The sequence below is a fragment of the Doryrhamphus excisus genome, linkage group LG12 (genome assembly GCF_037039965.1).
Source record: "Doryrhamphus excisus strain RoL-2023G ecotype Guam linkage group LG12, RoL_Dexc_Guam_v1.1, whole genome shotgun sequence".
NCBI classification, from domain to species: domain Eukaryota; kingdom Metazoa; phylum Chordata; class Actinopteri; order Syngnathiformes; family Syngnathidae; genus Doryrhamphus; species Doryrhamphus excisus.
Window position 1 is genome coordinate 12,245,782 of NC_136368.1, and position 13,790 is coordinate 12,259,571.

General features: G+C 40.1%; 1 protein-coding gene across 1 annotated transcript in view; it reads right to left on the reverse strand.

Moving 5' to 3' along the window:
- Window positions 1-576: 576 nt before the first annotated feature.
- Window positions 577-13,790, reverse strand: part of fn1a (fibronectin 1a) — a 32,583-nt gene continuing 19,369 nt past the window's right edge. Inside the window, exons 27-49 of the mRNA XM_058082587.2 lie at window positions 13,686-13,759; window positions 13,509-13,598; window positions 13,129-13,395; window positions 12,937-13,053; window positions 12,691-12,855; window positions 12,414-12,569; window positions 12,192-12,305; window positions 11,817-12,086; window positions 10,131-10,342; window positions 9,859-9,946; window positions 9,512-9,697; window positions 9,201-9,290; window positions 8,880-9,071; window positions 8,711-8,800; window positions 8,307-8,412; window positions 7,963-8,182; window positions 7,676-7,846; window positions 7,456-7,594; window positions 7,159-7,326; window positions 6,375-6,500; window positions 5,824-5,930; window positions 3,700-3,819; window positions 577-1,517 (exon numbers count right to left, since the gene is read on the reverse strand). Of these exons, the coding sequence (XP_057938570.2) occupies window positions 1,449-1,517; window positions 3,700-3,819; window positions 5,824-5,930; window positions 6,375-6,500; window positions 7,159-7,326; window positions 7,456-7,594; window positions 7,676-7,846; window positions 7,963-8,182; window positions 8,307-8,412; window positions 8,711-8,800; window positions 8,880-9,071; window positions 9,201-9,290; window positions 9,512-9,697; window positions 9,859-9,946; window positions 10,131-10,342; window positions 11,817-12,086; window positions 12,192-12,305; window positions 12,414-12,569; window positions 12,691-12,855; window positions 12,937-13,053; window positions 13,129-13,395; window positions 13,509-13,598; window positions 13,686-13,759 (3,337 nt within the window). The 3' untranslated portion in view covers window positions 577-1,448. The remainder of the gene's footprint in view (window positions 1,518-3,699; window positions 3,820-5,823; window positions 5,931-6,374; window positions 6,501-7,158; window positions 7,327-7,455; window positions 7,595-7,675; window positions 7,847-7,962; window positions 8,183-8,306; window positions 8,413-8,710; window positions 8,801-8,879; window positions 9,072-9,200; window positions 9,291-9,511; window positions 9,698-9,858; window positions 9,947-10,130; window positions 10,343-11,816; window positions 12,087-12,191; window positions 12,306-12,413; window positions 12,570-12,690; window positions 12,856-12,936; window positions 13,054-13,128; window positions 13,396-13,508; window positions 13,599-13,685; window positions 13,760-13,790) is intronic.

Below are 13,790 nucleotides of genomic sequence, written 5' to 3' on the forward strand. Positions count from 1 at the left end.
CAATATTAATACCCACAAAATAAAAATCATGTGAACAAGCCTATAAATAGAAATATCCATCCATCCTTTTTCTATGCCATTTATCCTCAGTAGGGTCGCGGGTATGCTGGAGCCTATCCCAGCTGTCGCCAGCCAATCACATATAGACAAACAACCATTCACACTAACATTTCATACCTATGGACAATTTGGAGTCGCCAATTATTTTTTTGGAATGTGGGAGGAAACCCACACACGGGTAGAACATGCAAACTCCACACAGAGATGCCCAAGCGGAGATTTGAACCTAGGTCTTCAGGATCTGTGGCTAACATGCTAACCACTCGTCCACCATGCGGCCCTGTAATTACAACAATCAACATCAGACAATTTAAACAGTTTGCACACAATAATTCTGTATACGTATATGCCACAGTACAAGTAAGCTTATATTGAAGTAAATAAAATAACCATTTATAAGTTGTATAAAATAACTACAACTATGTGCAAAACTATGTCTGAATGTTTCATAGGGCGTAGCAATAAACACAGACTGCATCACATTTGCTGTCACAAATAATAAAAAGAGATTGAGACTTGGATTTATCTGTTTATTAAAAAGATCCACAGTAGTTCAGTTTGGCACCAACCAATAAAAAAAGTATACAACCCTGAAATAGCATTGATCAAAATTGGATAAATAAAACAAAATGGCAACATTTCAGCAATTAAAATACATCTCACCTCAAAATAAGGGTGACCTCTCAAATACATTTTCAAACAACAGGTTAACATTTATCTTTTGGTCAGTCAACTTTGGCTTTTTTACGCAGTTGAAAGAATACATTTGGCATGAGAAGGGGAGCCTGTGCTGCATAATGGCAGCAAGGTAGTGGGGTTTAATAGCATCTCAAAAGTAACAGTGCTTATCTTTTAAAGGCCATTTTTATTACCAGCATTTGCTATTACCAGTTCTTGAATATTTACCACAGTAAGACACACAGGACACTATCTTTTATGATTCCTATCAATGATGAATGCACTGAATTGCAATATTTGAAAGCCTTTCATTATATAGCGACAAAGTAAATACAATGGGAACGGTGCTTCATAACCTTATCATAACCTTTTGGAAAGTCATGGAGAATTGTGTGAGTTTAACAGGATATATACTAGTATATGTATAACATACTTGCTGCAATAGTACTCTATCAAATGTGTGTGTCTCTCTTTGGATGCTCAGGCTGTTTTATGTCAAAAAGTATTCATGTTTTCATGGCAGAAAGTCATGAATTGTCTGGATCTTTGAGAGGAGTTTGGTGTTAAATTGGCTCAAGGCACTAACGTGGTAACCTTTAAGGCACGTGCGTGATAGAAATGTCCTCTTTTTTTGACTGCAAGAGGAGGCATCCTTCTTGAAGTGGCAGTGATGCTGTGAGGTGTCTCACATCCCCATCCTCCTTTCACTTCTACTTTGAGGGGCTTTGAGCATCTGCAAGCAACTCAGGACTCAGACATTCAATTGGACACTGGATGTTCTGTAGCACAGGGAAGGACGAGAAGAAAAGCGAAAACGGTTTATTTGGTTGTTATGCAAGATAATTGATTTTCCAAACATACCTTTATGTAACTACTGTATGTAGCTCCACCTAAGTTGTATCTCAACACAGCCTTTGTTAAATCTACACAACCCCTTTTCAAGATACCTTTCAAACAGTGGACGGAGAGCCAATTAAATATTCATATAAATGCAGCTAGTGAAATGTATTTTCTCTTTTCTGTCTGAATCAAAATGATTTGTTCCTCACTGTCCCTTAATACAAATGCTGAAATCACATTCTTCTATTCTTAAGGTCTATCGCCATGAACAAGAAAGCCTGTTCGCTAACAAAATCGGACCAGAAAACCAGAATCAGTCAGTGGTCTGCCAACATGGAACTCCAACATTTTTATATAGTCAGCCAGTAGCAGTTGGGGACATCTGGGGGATGTAAGCAGGATTCGGCTAGTTAACGACTGATGATGTAACTGTTTGGGGGCTCCTTGGTGGCCTTGAGCATCTGCTCAGGTTGTGTCAGTCATCCCACTCTTGCAATGGTCTTCAAATTGCTGAACATCATTTTGGTTTCTTTTAAATACACAGTGACTAAACTGGCAGAAGTAAAATAATTACTGGAGGAATTAAGGAAAAGTTTCAGTTATGCAGAATTTTCTGGCACAATCTATGGTTTTACAGATAATTACTGGAGCTGCTCGATATTCTTCATTACTGATACCGATATGAACTGATATATCAGCAGAGGCTCATCCATCAAATTAATATTGTGTTATGAATACATTATACAGTACTTTTACTATAATGTTCACTGGATGTAATTCACAAATGAACTTTGTGGATGCAAAAAAAGACAATATGAAATACACGTTAGAGAAAGAGTGCCAAAATGCTGAGACTACAGTGATTCTTCCTGAGGTGTGATATTAGATTGGTATTAGTATTGAATTATTATTATCTGTTGTAGATGTAGTATTATTAGTAGTATTGAAGAATGATGCATAACTTTCATAACACTTTATATATATGTTTCGCATGACAGGTTGGACCTTAGTTTTGGTTTTTACATTGCTTTCTGTTTTGTGCTCTTATTATGGTTTTCGGTGTCTTATTTGGTGCGATGTGCAGCTGCTTTGCGGCCACTGTAAAACGCATGCAGCAGTACCTTTTTCTCTTTAGTAATCAGTTTAGGTACAATTTAGGTGGAGCCTCATTATGTGCAAAAAGCAAAACATTACACTTTGAATTCATTGCAAATTGCAATACAAAGACAAATCTGGAAAACAATTCTAGATTGCGGGCATACAGTACTGGTACAGTATTGTTTCCCTGTGCAGAAAAAAATGTCGCTATCATCTGTTATCTCAATTTTACAGTGAAAGATTGGTTAACGTTTGCCTTGGTTAATGTTGAAAATGTACACCAAAAGTTTGCCTTAGTTTGTGTACATTTTCTGACTAGCGTTCATTACGGTAGGTGTCTTGTTCTTAATGTACACTGTTTTTATAGTTGTACATTAAACTATTCTAAATGCATATAAATGTCAAATGAAAGGGATAAACAAGCATTGATGGTAACTTATCTTTACCTTCATTGAAAACATCAGTGTTCCCAAAAACACAAAGTGACAGCGAGACACCACACAGACACCATCTTCCTGTTTTGTCATGAGTTATTTCTTAAATTCAGTTTCTCGCCTTCTTCTTTTCTTTCCAAATGCTGGCACTTGCAACTTTCTTTAACTCCATATTGGGTTATTGAGATGTGAAACACTCTTGAATTCAAGAAATAACCCAAGAAGGTAGTGTCCGTATGGTGTCTCGCTGCCACATTGTGTCTTTGGGAACAATCATGTCTTCAATGGAGGTAAAAGTAACTTTAAATGTTTATTTATCCCTTTCATTCCTCAATGATATGTATTTATATATTTATATATGTATTTATAATTATTTTCTGCATGTATAGCTAGAATTGTAAAACTATAAAAATGTTTTTTGTATTAACATTTTGGCTGTCTGGATTTGCAGTATTTGTTATGGAAAAAATCCGGTTAGTCAGAATCTAACCTTCTGGAACAAATTAATGACAGATAACCAAGATTACACTGTGTGCCGCCAAATAATGGCTGATTACATTGTTAGGCTAATATTATGTATAACACTGACCAGTTTGCGTAGAGCATTTTCTCTGTACCGGTCGAAGACATCAGAGTGAACAGGGTGCAGCACGTCAGCTTCCACGTCACTGGGCCCGCCTGGCCTTCTACAGTTTTCACAACGCCAGCCCTGAGGTGAAGACATATAACGTTATCAGTTGGAACACTAAGCTAATGCAGCACTAGCTGCATGTCTGCATGTTTCTACCAGCATATACACATTTAGGGAGGCATCGATTCACATTTTTTCACTTCCGGTTCAATCCTGATACCTTTGGATATCTGTGACAGATACAATTCTACCTAGCTCTATTTGCTTTAATATGCAACTATGCCAAAATAACAACAACAAATATACAGTGAAGAAAATAAGTATTTGAACACCCTGCTATTTTGCTATTTCTCCCACTTAGAAATCATGGAGGGGTCTGAAATTTTCATCGTAGGTGCATGTCCACTGTGAGAGAGATAAACTAAAAAGAAAAATCCAGAAATCACAATGCATGATTTTTTAACAATTTATTTGTGTGATACAGCTGCAAATAAGTATTTGAACACCTGTGTATCATCTAGAATTCTGACCCTGAAAGACCTGTTAGTCTGCCCATTAGAAGTCCACCTGCACTCCATGTATCATCCTGAATCAGATGCACCTGTTTGAGGTCGTTAGCTGCATAAAGACACCTGTCCACCCCATACAATCAGTAAGACTTTAACTTGTAACATGGCGAAGACCAAAGAGCTGTCCAAAGACACCAGAGACAAAATTGTACACCTCCACAAGGCTGGAAAGGGCTACGGAGCAATTACCAAGCAGCTTGGTGAAAAAAGGTCCACTGTTGGAGCTATCATTAGAAAATGGAAGAAGCTAAACATGACGGTCAATCTCAATCGGAGTGGAGCCCCATGCAAGATATCACCTCGTGGGGTCTCAATGATTCTAAGAAAGGTGAGGAATCAGCCCAGAACTACACGACAGGACTTGGTCAATGACCTGAAAAGAGCTGGGACCACCGTTTCCAAGGTTACTGTAGGTAATACACTAAGACGTCATGATGTGAAATCATGCATGGCACGAAAGGTTCCCCTGCTTAAACCAGCACATGTCAAGGCCCGTCTTAAGTTTGCATATGACCATTTGGATGATACAGAGGAGTCATGGGAGAAAGTTTTATGGTCAGATGAGACCAAAATAGAACTTTTTGGTCATAATTCCAATAAGCGTGTTTGGAGGAAGAAGAATGAAGAGTACAATCCGAAGAACACCATCCCTACTGTGAAGCATGGGGGTGGTAGCATCATGCTTTGGGGGTGTTTTTCTGCACATGGGACAGGACGAGTGCACTGCATTAAAGAGAGGATGACTGGGGCCGTGTATTGTGAGATTTTGGGGAACAACCTCCTTCCCTCTGTCAGAGCATTGAAGATGGGTCGTGGCTGGGTCTTCCAACACGACAACGACCCGAAGCACACAGCCAGGAAAACCAAGGAGTGGCTCCGTAAGAAGCATATCAAGGTTCTAGCATGGCCCAGCCAGTCTCCAGACCTGAACCCAATCGAAAATCTTTGGAGGGAGCTCAAACTCCGTGTTTCTCAGCGACAGCCCAGAAACCTGACTGATCTAGAGAAGATCTGTGTGGAGGAGTGGGCCAAGATCCCTCCTGCAGTGTGTGCAAACCTGGTGAAAAACTACAGGAAACGTTTGACCTCTGTAATAGCAAACAAAGGCTACTGTACCAAATATTAACATTCATTTTCTCAGGTGTTCAAATACTTATTAGCAGCTGTATCACACAAATAAATTGTTAAAAAATCATGCATTGTGATTTCTGGATTTTTCTTTTTAGTTTATCTCTCTCACAGTGGACATGCACCTACGATGAAAATTTCAGACCCCTCCATGATTTCTAAGTGGGAGAAATAGCAAAATAGCAGGGTGTTCAAATACTTATTTTCTTCACTGTAGTTAGAAGAATATCAGCAAACATAGCTGTCATGGATTGGAAATCTCTGCATGTTGTATCAGCAATTTCCAATACATGAATTAAGCTGATATCAAAACACTATACCAATACTGAAAGGAATCAGCCTGATCCTTATATCAATTTAAGATCAATAAGCACTGAAAACCCACTTGTTGTCCGCCATAGCAAGTGCAGGTGCAAATCGCTCCCAGGTATTCTTTCTGCCACTGGTTTCCAACTTGGTACATTTTCCCATCATCATAACATGTTGACTCATCTGTAAAAAAAAAGAATTTAAAACACTGGGTTTTACTTTGTTATCGTGCTGTTTATTGCATCGTTTGCATGTTTATTGCATAGTTATTCTACATTCATTCATTGATTCATTTTGTAACGCTTATCCTCACAAGGGTCGCAAGCATGCTGGAGCCTATCCCAGCTGTCTTCGGGTGAGAGACGGGGTACACCCTGGACTGGTCGCCAGCCAGCCAATCACAGGGCACATATAGACAAACAACCATTCACACTCACATTCATACCTATGGACAATTTGGAGTCACCAATTAACCTAGCATGTTTTTGGAATGTGGGAGGAAACTGGAGTACCCGGAGAAAACTCGGGGAGAACATGCAAACTCCACACAGAGATGGCCGAGGGTGGAATTGAACTCGGGTCTCCTAGCTGTGTGGCCTGTATTGTGTATTTTGTGTCACCACTCACGGGGTTCACATTTAAATTCTCCTTTGCCATTGCCCAGGCAGGTGCAGCTCATCATGTGACCATTCTCAGCATGGCGATCCCACTTCTCGCCAATGCGGTAGTTGTTACCGTTGTCATGGCACCACTCTGGAAGAGAGAGGTTATCAGAAAGATGGGGTGATATGAAGAGATTCATTTATATTGTGAGACATAGAGTATAACAACACTTTTGTATTGTTTTGACTAATTTGCAGATGAGTGATGATTTCAGTTTTTTGATATTGTCTGGTTAGCATTACAAAAAACTGAAGTGAGGATGGGTTAGCCTAGCTTTGCCTTATGCTCCTTCATAAAAATGTGATGACACATAATGCAGAGGCATCAACATGGGCAGACAGAGAGAACGGTGAGGAAAATGTTAAAATTTACAAATGTATCCAATGTATCATGACATTGTAGTGAAATGTGACAATATTTATGGATTCATTGTCAAGGCTGCCCTTGCTGAGATCTCAAAATTTTACATTTTTATGGTTTAATTTCAACATAGCATTCTAGGAATTTATAATCCAGGTGAGGAACAATGTCTCCCTGTTTTCTCAACACATTTGTATTTTAAGATGACCAGTGAATCTTAAGTATCAAAAGCATCAGAATCTAGCAAACAAAATATTTTATCATCTCCCGATTTACTGTTATAAATTCCTTCCTGGTTAGATCACATAGAATTATTTTTATTTTTAATTCCATGGAGTGTGATGCCTGTTAGCAAAGCATGTTGGAATGGGGTGAGTAAGCCACTCACTGGATGAATCACACCTAAAATGGCCGCTGCCTAGACCCAGGCAGCGGCACCACAGCTTGAATCCCGTCTCAGACATGCGCTCCCACTCTGAGCCCACCTCATGGTATGTGTGCGTGAATGTGTCATAACACACATCCCGGTTGGGCGAAATGGGGATGTCGCCTGGAACTGAGAAAAATAAACAAAGGATTTTATTTGCAATATGATTTCATGTATGTACAGTACTTAATAAATTAAATATAACTTCTATAGGACTACTCAAATACATAAGCTGTGTAGGGATTTTTTTTATAGTACCAGCATTGCCAACGGTTACAACTTCTTCCAGAACCTTCTCTTTAGCCCCGCCCCTCATGGCCTCCACTACCACATTGTAGGAGGCTCCGGATGTCAGTCCAATCAGAGTGGCACTGTTAGAGGTGCCAGGAAGACGCATCTGTCCAGAAGAAGCAATGATGACCGATGATTGGTTTGACTATCCCATTAGGTAATACTTTGTGTGACAGTGTCTGCATACCTGGAAACCTCTTTCCTCCAGGTGTGTGAGAGGATTACAGGACACCTCATACTCTGAGGTGTGGGGGATGGGTTGCCAAGAGATGGTTGTGATTGTTTGTGCTTCTTGGGGCAACTCTGTCTCGTTGTCAGGGAAACCAAATGCAAGACCCGGCAGGGGTGTTTCACTCACCTACACAATGAAAGACACATTGAACAAAACTTTTGGGGTTCTAGCAAATTAAGTCAATAATAGCTAAATAGCTAAAAGAATGGAAATTTAATTTTTTTGTGAAAAATGACACCCACCTTGACCAAAGGCACCCTGTTTCCATCAGGACCAGGCACAGGAATATAAACCAAAGGTTCCCTGAGTATTGGTCTCTGTCCTTCTTTGGGTCCACCATGGGGGCTGTGAAGTCCGTTATTAGGACCTAGGCTCTGATATTCTGTGTAGATGTGCTGCCCCTGCTGCCCCAATCGGTTCTGGCCACTGGTACCAGCCAAATGGACCTGGTTGGAGTCAAAGCTAAATGGAGAGTAGAGATCATGGAGGGGATGATATCCAAAAATGTCTTATTTTTATTTTTAAATACTTGGAGGATTTACATTTACATGTCTCATATACATTATTTGGTTAATCAGATTCTTACATCTTGTCATTGAAGGACTCTGGAACATCCAAAATGTCAGTGGTGGGTCGATGGGGAACAGGAAGCTGAGGCAACTCAGGGACCAATAGAGAATGAGTAGCTGGCTCTGATTGGAAAAGTCAGTTGTTAGAATCATACAGAGCAGAGCACAATAACTCCAACAAATTTTTACTATAGAAAATGATAGACATGAGACATTGTGCTTCATTTCAAAGTAAAAAGAAAGCTGCTCAAGACATGACCAGCATGGGAAAGAAAAGGTACTGCAAAAGCATCCTCTTCCCAAGGCTTCTCCCTTATTTTGTCTATAAAATGTTGTTAACAATTATTTAATTTCTGATAACATATTTCAGTATAAAACATAAAGGAACAATGTAAACACAGAGGACGTTAGCAGTACTTACGGGTTCTGGCTTTGCCCATGAGAGGTATGCTTCTCAAAGCATTTTGCAGGGCAACAATTTTAATGACATATTCTGTTCCAGGTTTCAGACCTGTGAGCAAACATAAAATGTAATGTTAGTTATCCATTTAATGATTCTTCCATCTATGATTATGTTACTCGCCACTTACCGTTGATCATGGCGTAGCTCTGGCCTGCATGGGGCCGAGGGATGACTTCTTGAGGCACACCCCCTGCCAACTCATACGTCACGTAATAGCCAGTTACCCCCGGACTGCGGGAACGCTCCCATGTAAAAGAAATGCTGGTGGGGTTCAATGAAGTGAACTGGATATTGGCGGGAGGGCTGACCACTGGTTTTGCTGAAACAGACAGTACACCAAAAACTCAAGAAAGCAGACTAACGTTGTATATGTCTTCCATCTGTCATCATCTGGTTCACATAAAACATTCTTCTTGACTCAGGTTTTAAAATAATGACCTACACTTACCTGTGGAGGCTGTGAGTGCAATTGGTGCACTCCGGCCATTTCCCTTTAGTGTATAGATGTTGATCTTATAAGTGGTGCCAGGTTCTAGCCCTGAAGTATATAGACAAATGCATGTGAGGTGATGATTACACTACATTCAAAGGACATACCGTTAGTTACACTTGTTACACTAATGACATGCAGTGAGAGTAAATAAAAAAATAAATAAAAATCTACCTTTGCAAGGATAATAATGCAAAATTTTCATTAACATCATGACATAGGTATTAATTGTGCTATATAGTAGTGCCGGCATTCTAACATTTGCATACCTGAGAGAGTATATGCACGCAAGTCAGAGGCAATTGTCCTTTGAATGGGTGTGTAGCTTGTGGAGGAAGTGGGTGTGGCTTCAACCAGGAATCCTGAGATAATCTCCCCTGTTTTGGAGCGCCATGTCAGAGTAATGGAGGAATCGTTGACATCGGAGATGCGGACTCTACGAGGGGGGCTGATATCTTGAATACAACAAAAGAGGTCATAAACTTTTCAGGCATGGAGAAACATAATTTCAAAAATAATTTACTGTATATAAAAAGGTATGACGGCGTCGACATAGATGTCATCAAAAGTCTGTATCAAAATTCGTCTGCATTAAACTATTTTGGGAAAAACTCACTCTCCAGTGTGGTAACCTCTCCTTGGACGGGCCTGCTGGTCAGAGAGTTCTTCAGTGCATAAACATGTACGTCATAAGTCGTTGCAACCTAGGTAAAAAGACGTCATAATAAGCTCAAGGTTGACACTGTCATGAATGGTCAGTGCACTTCCACATAACATAACCTAACAACAATTTCAGTATGTAAAATTAAATTAGGATAAAAACACTAATTGTGTGTATTATCTGTACAAAGGACATATTTATGCTGCAATTATTATCCAATCACTCACCATGAGGCCAGAGATGTGCGCTTGTGTTGCATCCGGTGTCAGATTCATCTCTTTGGTGGGTCCACTCTTGCTTTTAGGGTTCACCACGACACGGTAGCCCGTGAGGCCTGTTTGACCAGGTAGTCGGTTTTCTTGCCCCTGCACGGCCCAGTGCATGGTGAAGGAGGTGGGGCCCACCTGGGAGAACTGTAGGTTGGTGGGGGGTGAGATTCCTGTGTTGAAAGAGTTGGAAAAGTGTCACGAAGAGGGCGATCTCAGCTGTTTTTTTGTTTTTTTAAATAATTGGCTGATTGTGTCTTCTATGGCTGCAAAATCTTGAACTGAACTAATGAGCAAAACCAACGAGACTAATGGAACTCTCAACCTTCATCAAAGTATAACTTTGTTTCCTTTTTTCCAAAAAACCCCAGCAAAACCAAAAAAACAATTCAAAATGTGTTAACTGTATTTCTTAAATTTAATTTAGATTTTACGATTGTTACATTGATAAAACGCCATTTTGTTTGGTAGACATTAAACAGTTCTTAGGACCTGTAACAACTACAGGTGACTATGACTTTGGACTTAACCTGTCTTGTCTTGACTTGGAAGTGACTTAGAATTTCACGCATGTCTTTACTTGATACTTGATTGGAGACTTGTGATGAAAGATGTCAGACTTATTTGAGACTTGCAAAGCACTGACCAGCTTCTACCACTAGCTATAACACACCACGGTACACATACAGTACAGTTCTACATGCATGACACAATTCTAAATACATACAAGTTATGAATGAAAGGGATGAATGAATTTTTAAAGTTTTAGTGCCAGTGAAGACGAGATTCTTGTTGTGGTGTTTGATATCGTTGCCATATCATGTCTTTGGGAAAACTCACACTTTCAATGAAGCCAAAAGTAACCTTTAATGTTTATTTTACCCTTTCATTGGTCATTTGTATGAATTCAGGGTTATTTTTACATGTAAAACTAACTGTAAAACTACAAAAAATTTTGTCATGTTATCATTCTTGTGACTCAATCGCTGATGACATAATAGACGGATGACATAACGTAGCTGACTTCGGGTTCCCATTTTGCTTAGCAAGCTAATAAAATGTTAACATAAGAACACAGTTGGACTGCAGCAGTGTATTAACAATACAATACAAGATGCACACCATATTGTACGCTAATTGGAAAATGGAAACAAACTGAGGCACATTTTTGGGAAACATAGTGTGTTCAACCAGAGAACACACTAATAGGGACGGATGCTAAAGAAGGTTCAACTGTAATTTCAACTGGTTTTTGGAGAGTTGCCGGTGTTGTTTCTGGCTACTGTCAAGATATACATGAGCAAGTGAAGGGCTCAAATGCAGCGACAATGTTTACATGCCGTCTCACTCTGACATCTGTCCTTACATGCCATATGTGTGTGGTCTGATTCTGTGTGGCATGGAATAAAAAAAAAAATATATATATATATATATATAAAACTACAGTATATATATAGCAGTGTGTGAACTGCATTTCTCCATGATGGATTATAATCAGTATAATAAAAAAAAGAACCCAAAGAAGGGCAGGGCTGGGCCTTTTAACAGAAAACTAAGCTTAACATGCAGTAGATCTATACATTTAATCTGAAAAGAGACACTCTGTGGTTTCTGACTGTCGCAATACAAATAATAAAAGACTCAAACCTGTAGCTTGTGTGCCAACCAGTGGTGTGCTGAGTGTGTCGTCATGCAGGGCAATGACTTTTACAGTGTATTCGGTGCCTGGCTGCAGGCCATAGATAACGGCGGATTCGGCATCTCCTCGAGGAGCAGGGCGTAGTTCTCTTTCACCCTCTTCAGAGCTGGAATACAAGACCCGGTAAGAAGTAACAATTCCATCAGGACTGTCCCAGGCGATCCGTAGTGAGGTGGAGTCGATGTCCGAGAAGGTCAGATCCTTGGGACGGTCTACATCTAAAAATAGGGAAAATTATATGAGATATACCCTACAGCTAAATCATTGCACTGTAACATGATGGAAAAATGGAAATATATCAGTTTGTGTTTAACAAGTCTTACTTGTTACAGCATTCAACACAAGCGGAGAACTCTCTCCATCTTGTCCCACAGCATAAACACTAAAAGTGTATTCAACTGTGGGCATCAGGCCTGAGAAAGTCATTTCTGTTTGGTCTGGGAAAACAAAAACAGAAAAATTAATTCATAACAAATGTTCGTCAACTGAGGTCAAGAAAGAAGAGTAATTGTTTAGCTCTAGTCAAGCTCTCCAAAACAAGTTACCTGGAGCCACCACCTCAGTGAAAGATGAACCCTGTCCATTTCTGGGGACCCCGGTCACTCTGTATCCCTTGATTGGTCCCTGAGCTGGGCTCCACCTCACGGTGACACTGTTGTCATTAACATCCATCACCTCCATGTCAGAAGGAGCGTCTATGCCTGAAACAAAAGTACGATGGAGTTAAGGGCGGACAATGTGAAATCAAAGAGATCTGCAGGGTGATAAAAACAATAAGGTTATGTTGGTTCTTACAGTATTTACACATGTTTACTAGTGTACCTGTCTTGTGTGTGACGTAGATGGGAGTGCTTGATGCAGGGCTATCTCCTCTGCCGGTTACAGCATAGACAGTGATTGTATATTCGGTACCAGGCTGCAGGTTAGTGATTGTTGCGGTGGATTGAGAACCAGGCACAGTGAACTCCTTAGGATTACTGTGGCCTCCTGAATAACGTGATATTGATAAAGTGAATCAATGTCTCATACAATGGACAATCACATATGATGCACAAAAATGTGAGCTACCAGTCTCGCCGTGAGTGATCCTGTAGTAGCGCACAGTGACTGGAGGGGCATCCCAGCGGATGGTGATGCTGGTGGGGGAAGAGTCTAGCACTTCCAAATCTGTAGGTGCATCAGAAACTACAGCAGAAGAACAAAAACAGGTCATTAACCAATATAGTCTTGGTGTGATACATGAACATGATGAGAACATACTTGTCTTTTGATTCCCGTGGAGTGGCAGGCTTTCTTGTGCCGCACTAACTGCATAGATATTTACTAGGTAATCAGTGTCTGGAGTGAGTCCAGTCAGGGTGAAGTGGTTCCTTGAAGGGGGTAACCTTTCATCCTTGGTTCTTCCACCGCTGGCCATCTGGTAACGGATACGATAACCAGTGATTTTACTTTGAGGGGCCAGCCAGTGGATGGTGAAGGAGGTGGTGAAGATCTCAGAGAAACGCAGACCAACAGGTGAATCCAGGGCTGAGGAAACACAAAACTTCACATTAAAATCTTCAAACAACAACAAATAGCAATATAAATTATGTTAATCAATGCCAAATTAAATTATGCTTGCATAATCAGGTAAGAATCACCTGTTTTCTGGGTGCCAACAAGAGGTGAGCTCTCTCTCTGGTCATAAACACACACCACACTCACCAGATACTCTGTGTTTGGCAGCAAATCTGTCCAGAGTGAAAAAGTGTTCATAAAATATATCCCATTGTGTAGTTGTACGTTGGTATAGAATTACTGCTTTTGTTCAATCTTACTTCTCAGCACAACATTGTTCATTGTGCCATCTAGAACGGTTTCTGTGTAGTCATCATCATCAATTGGTCGGTACCTGAAAAACCATCAAATACATGTATTAGTTA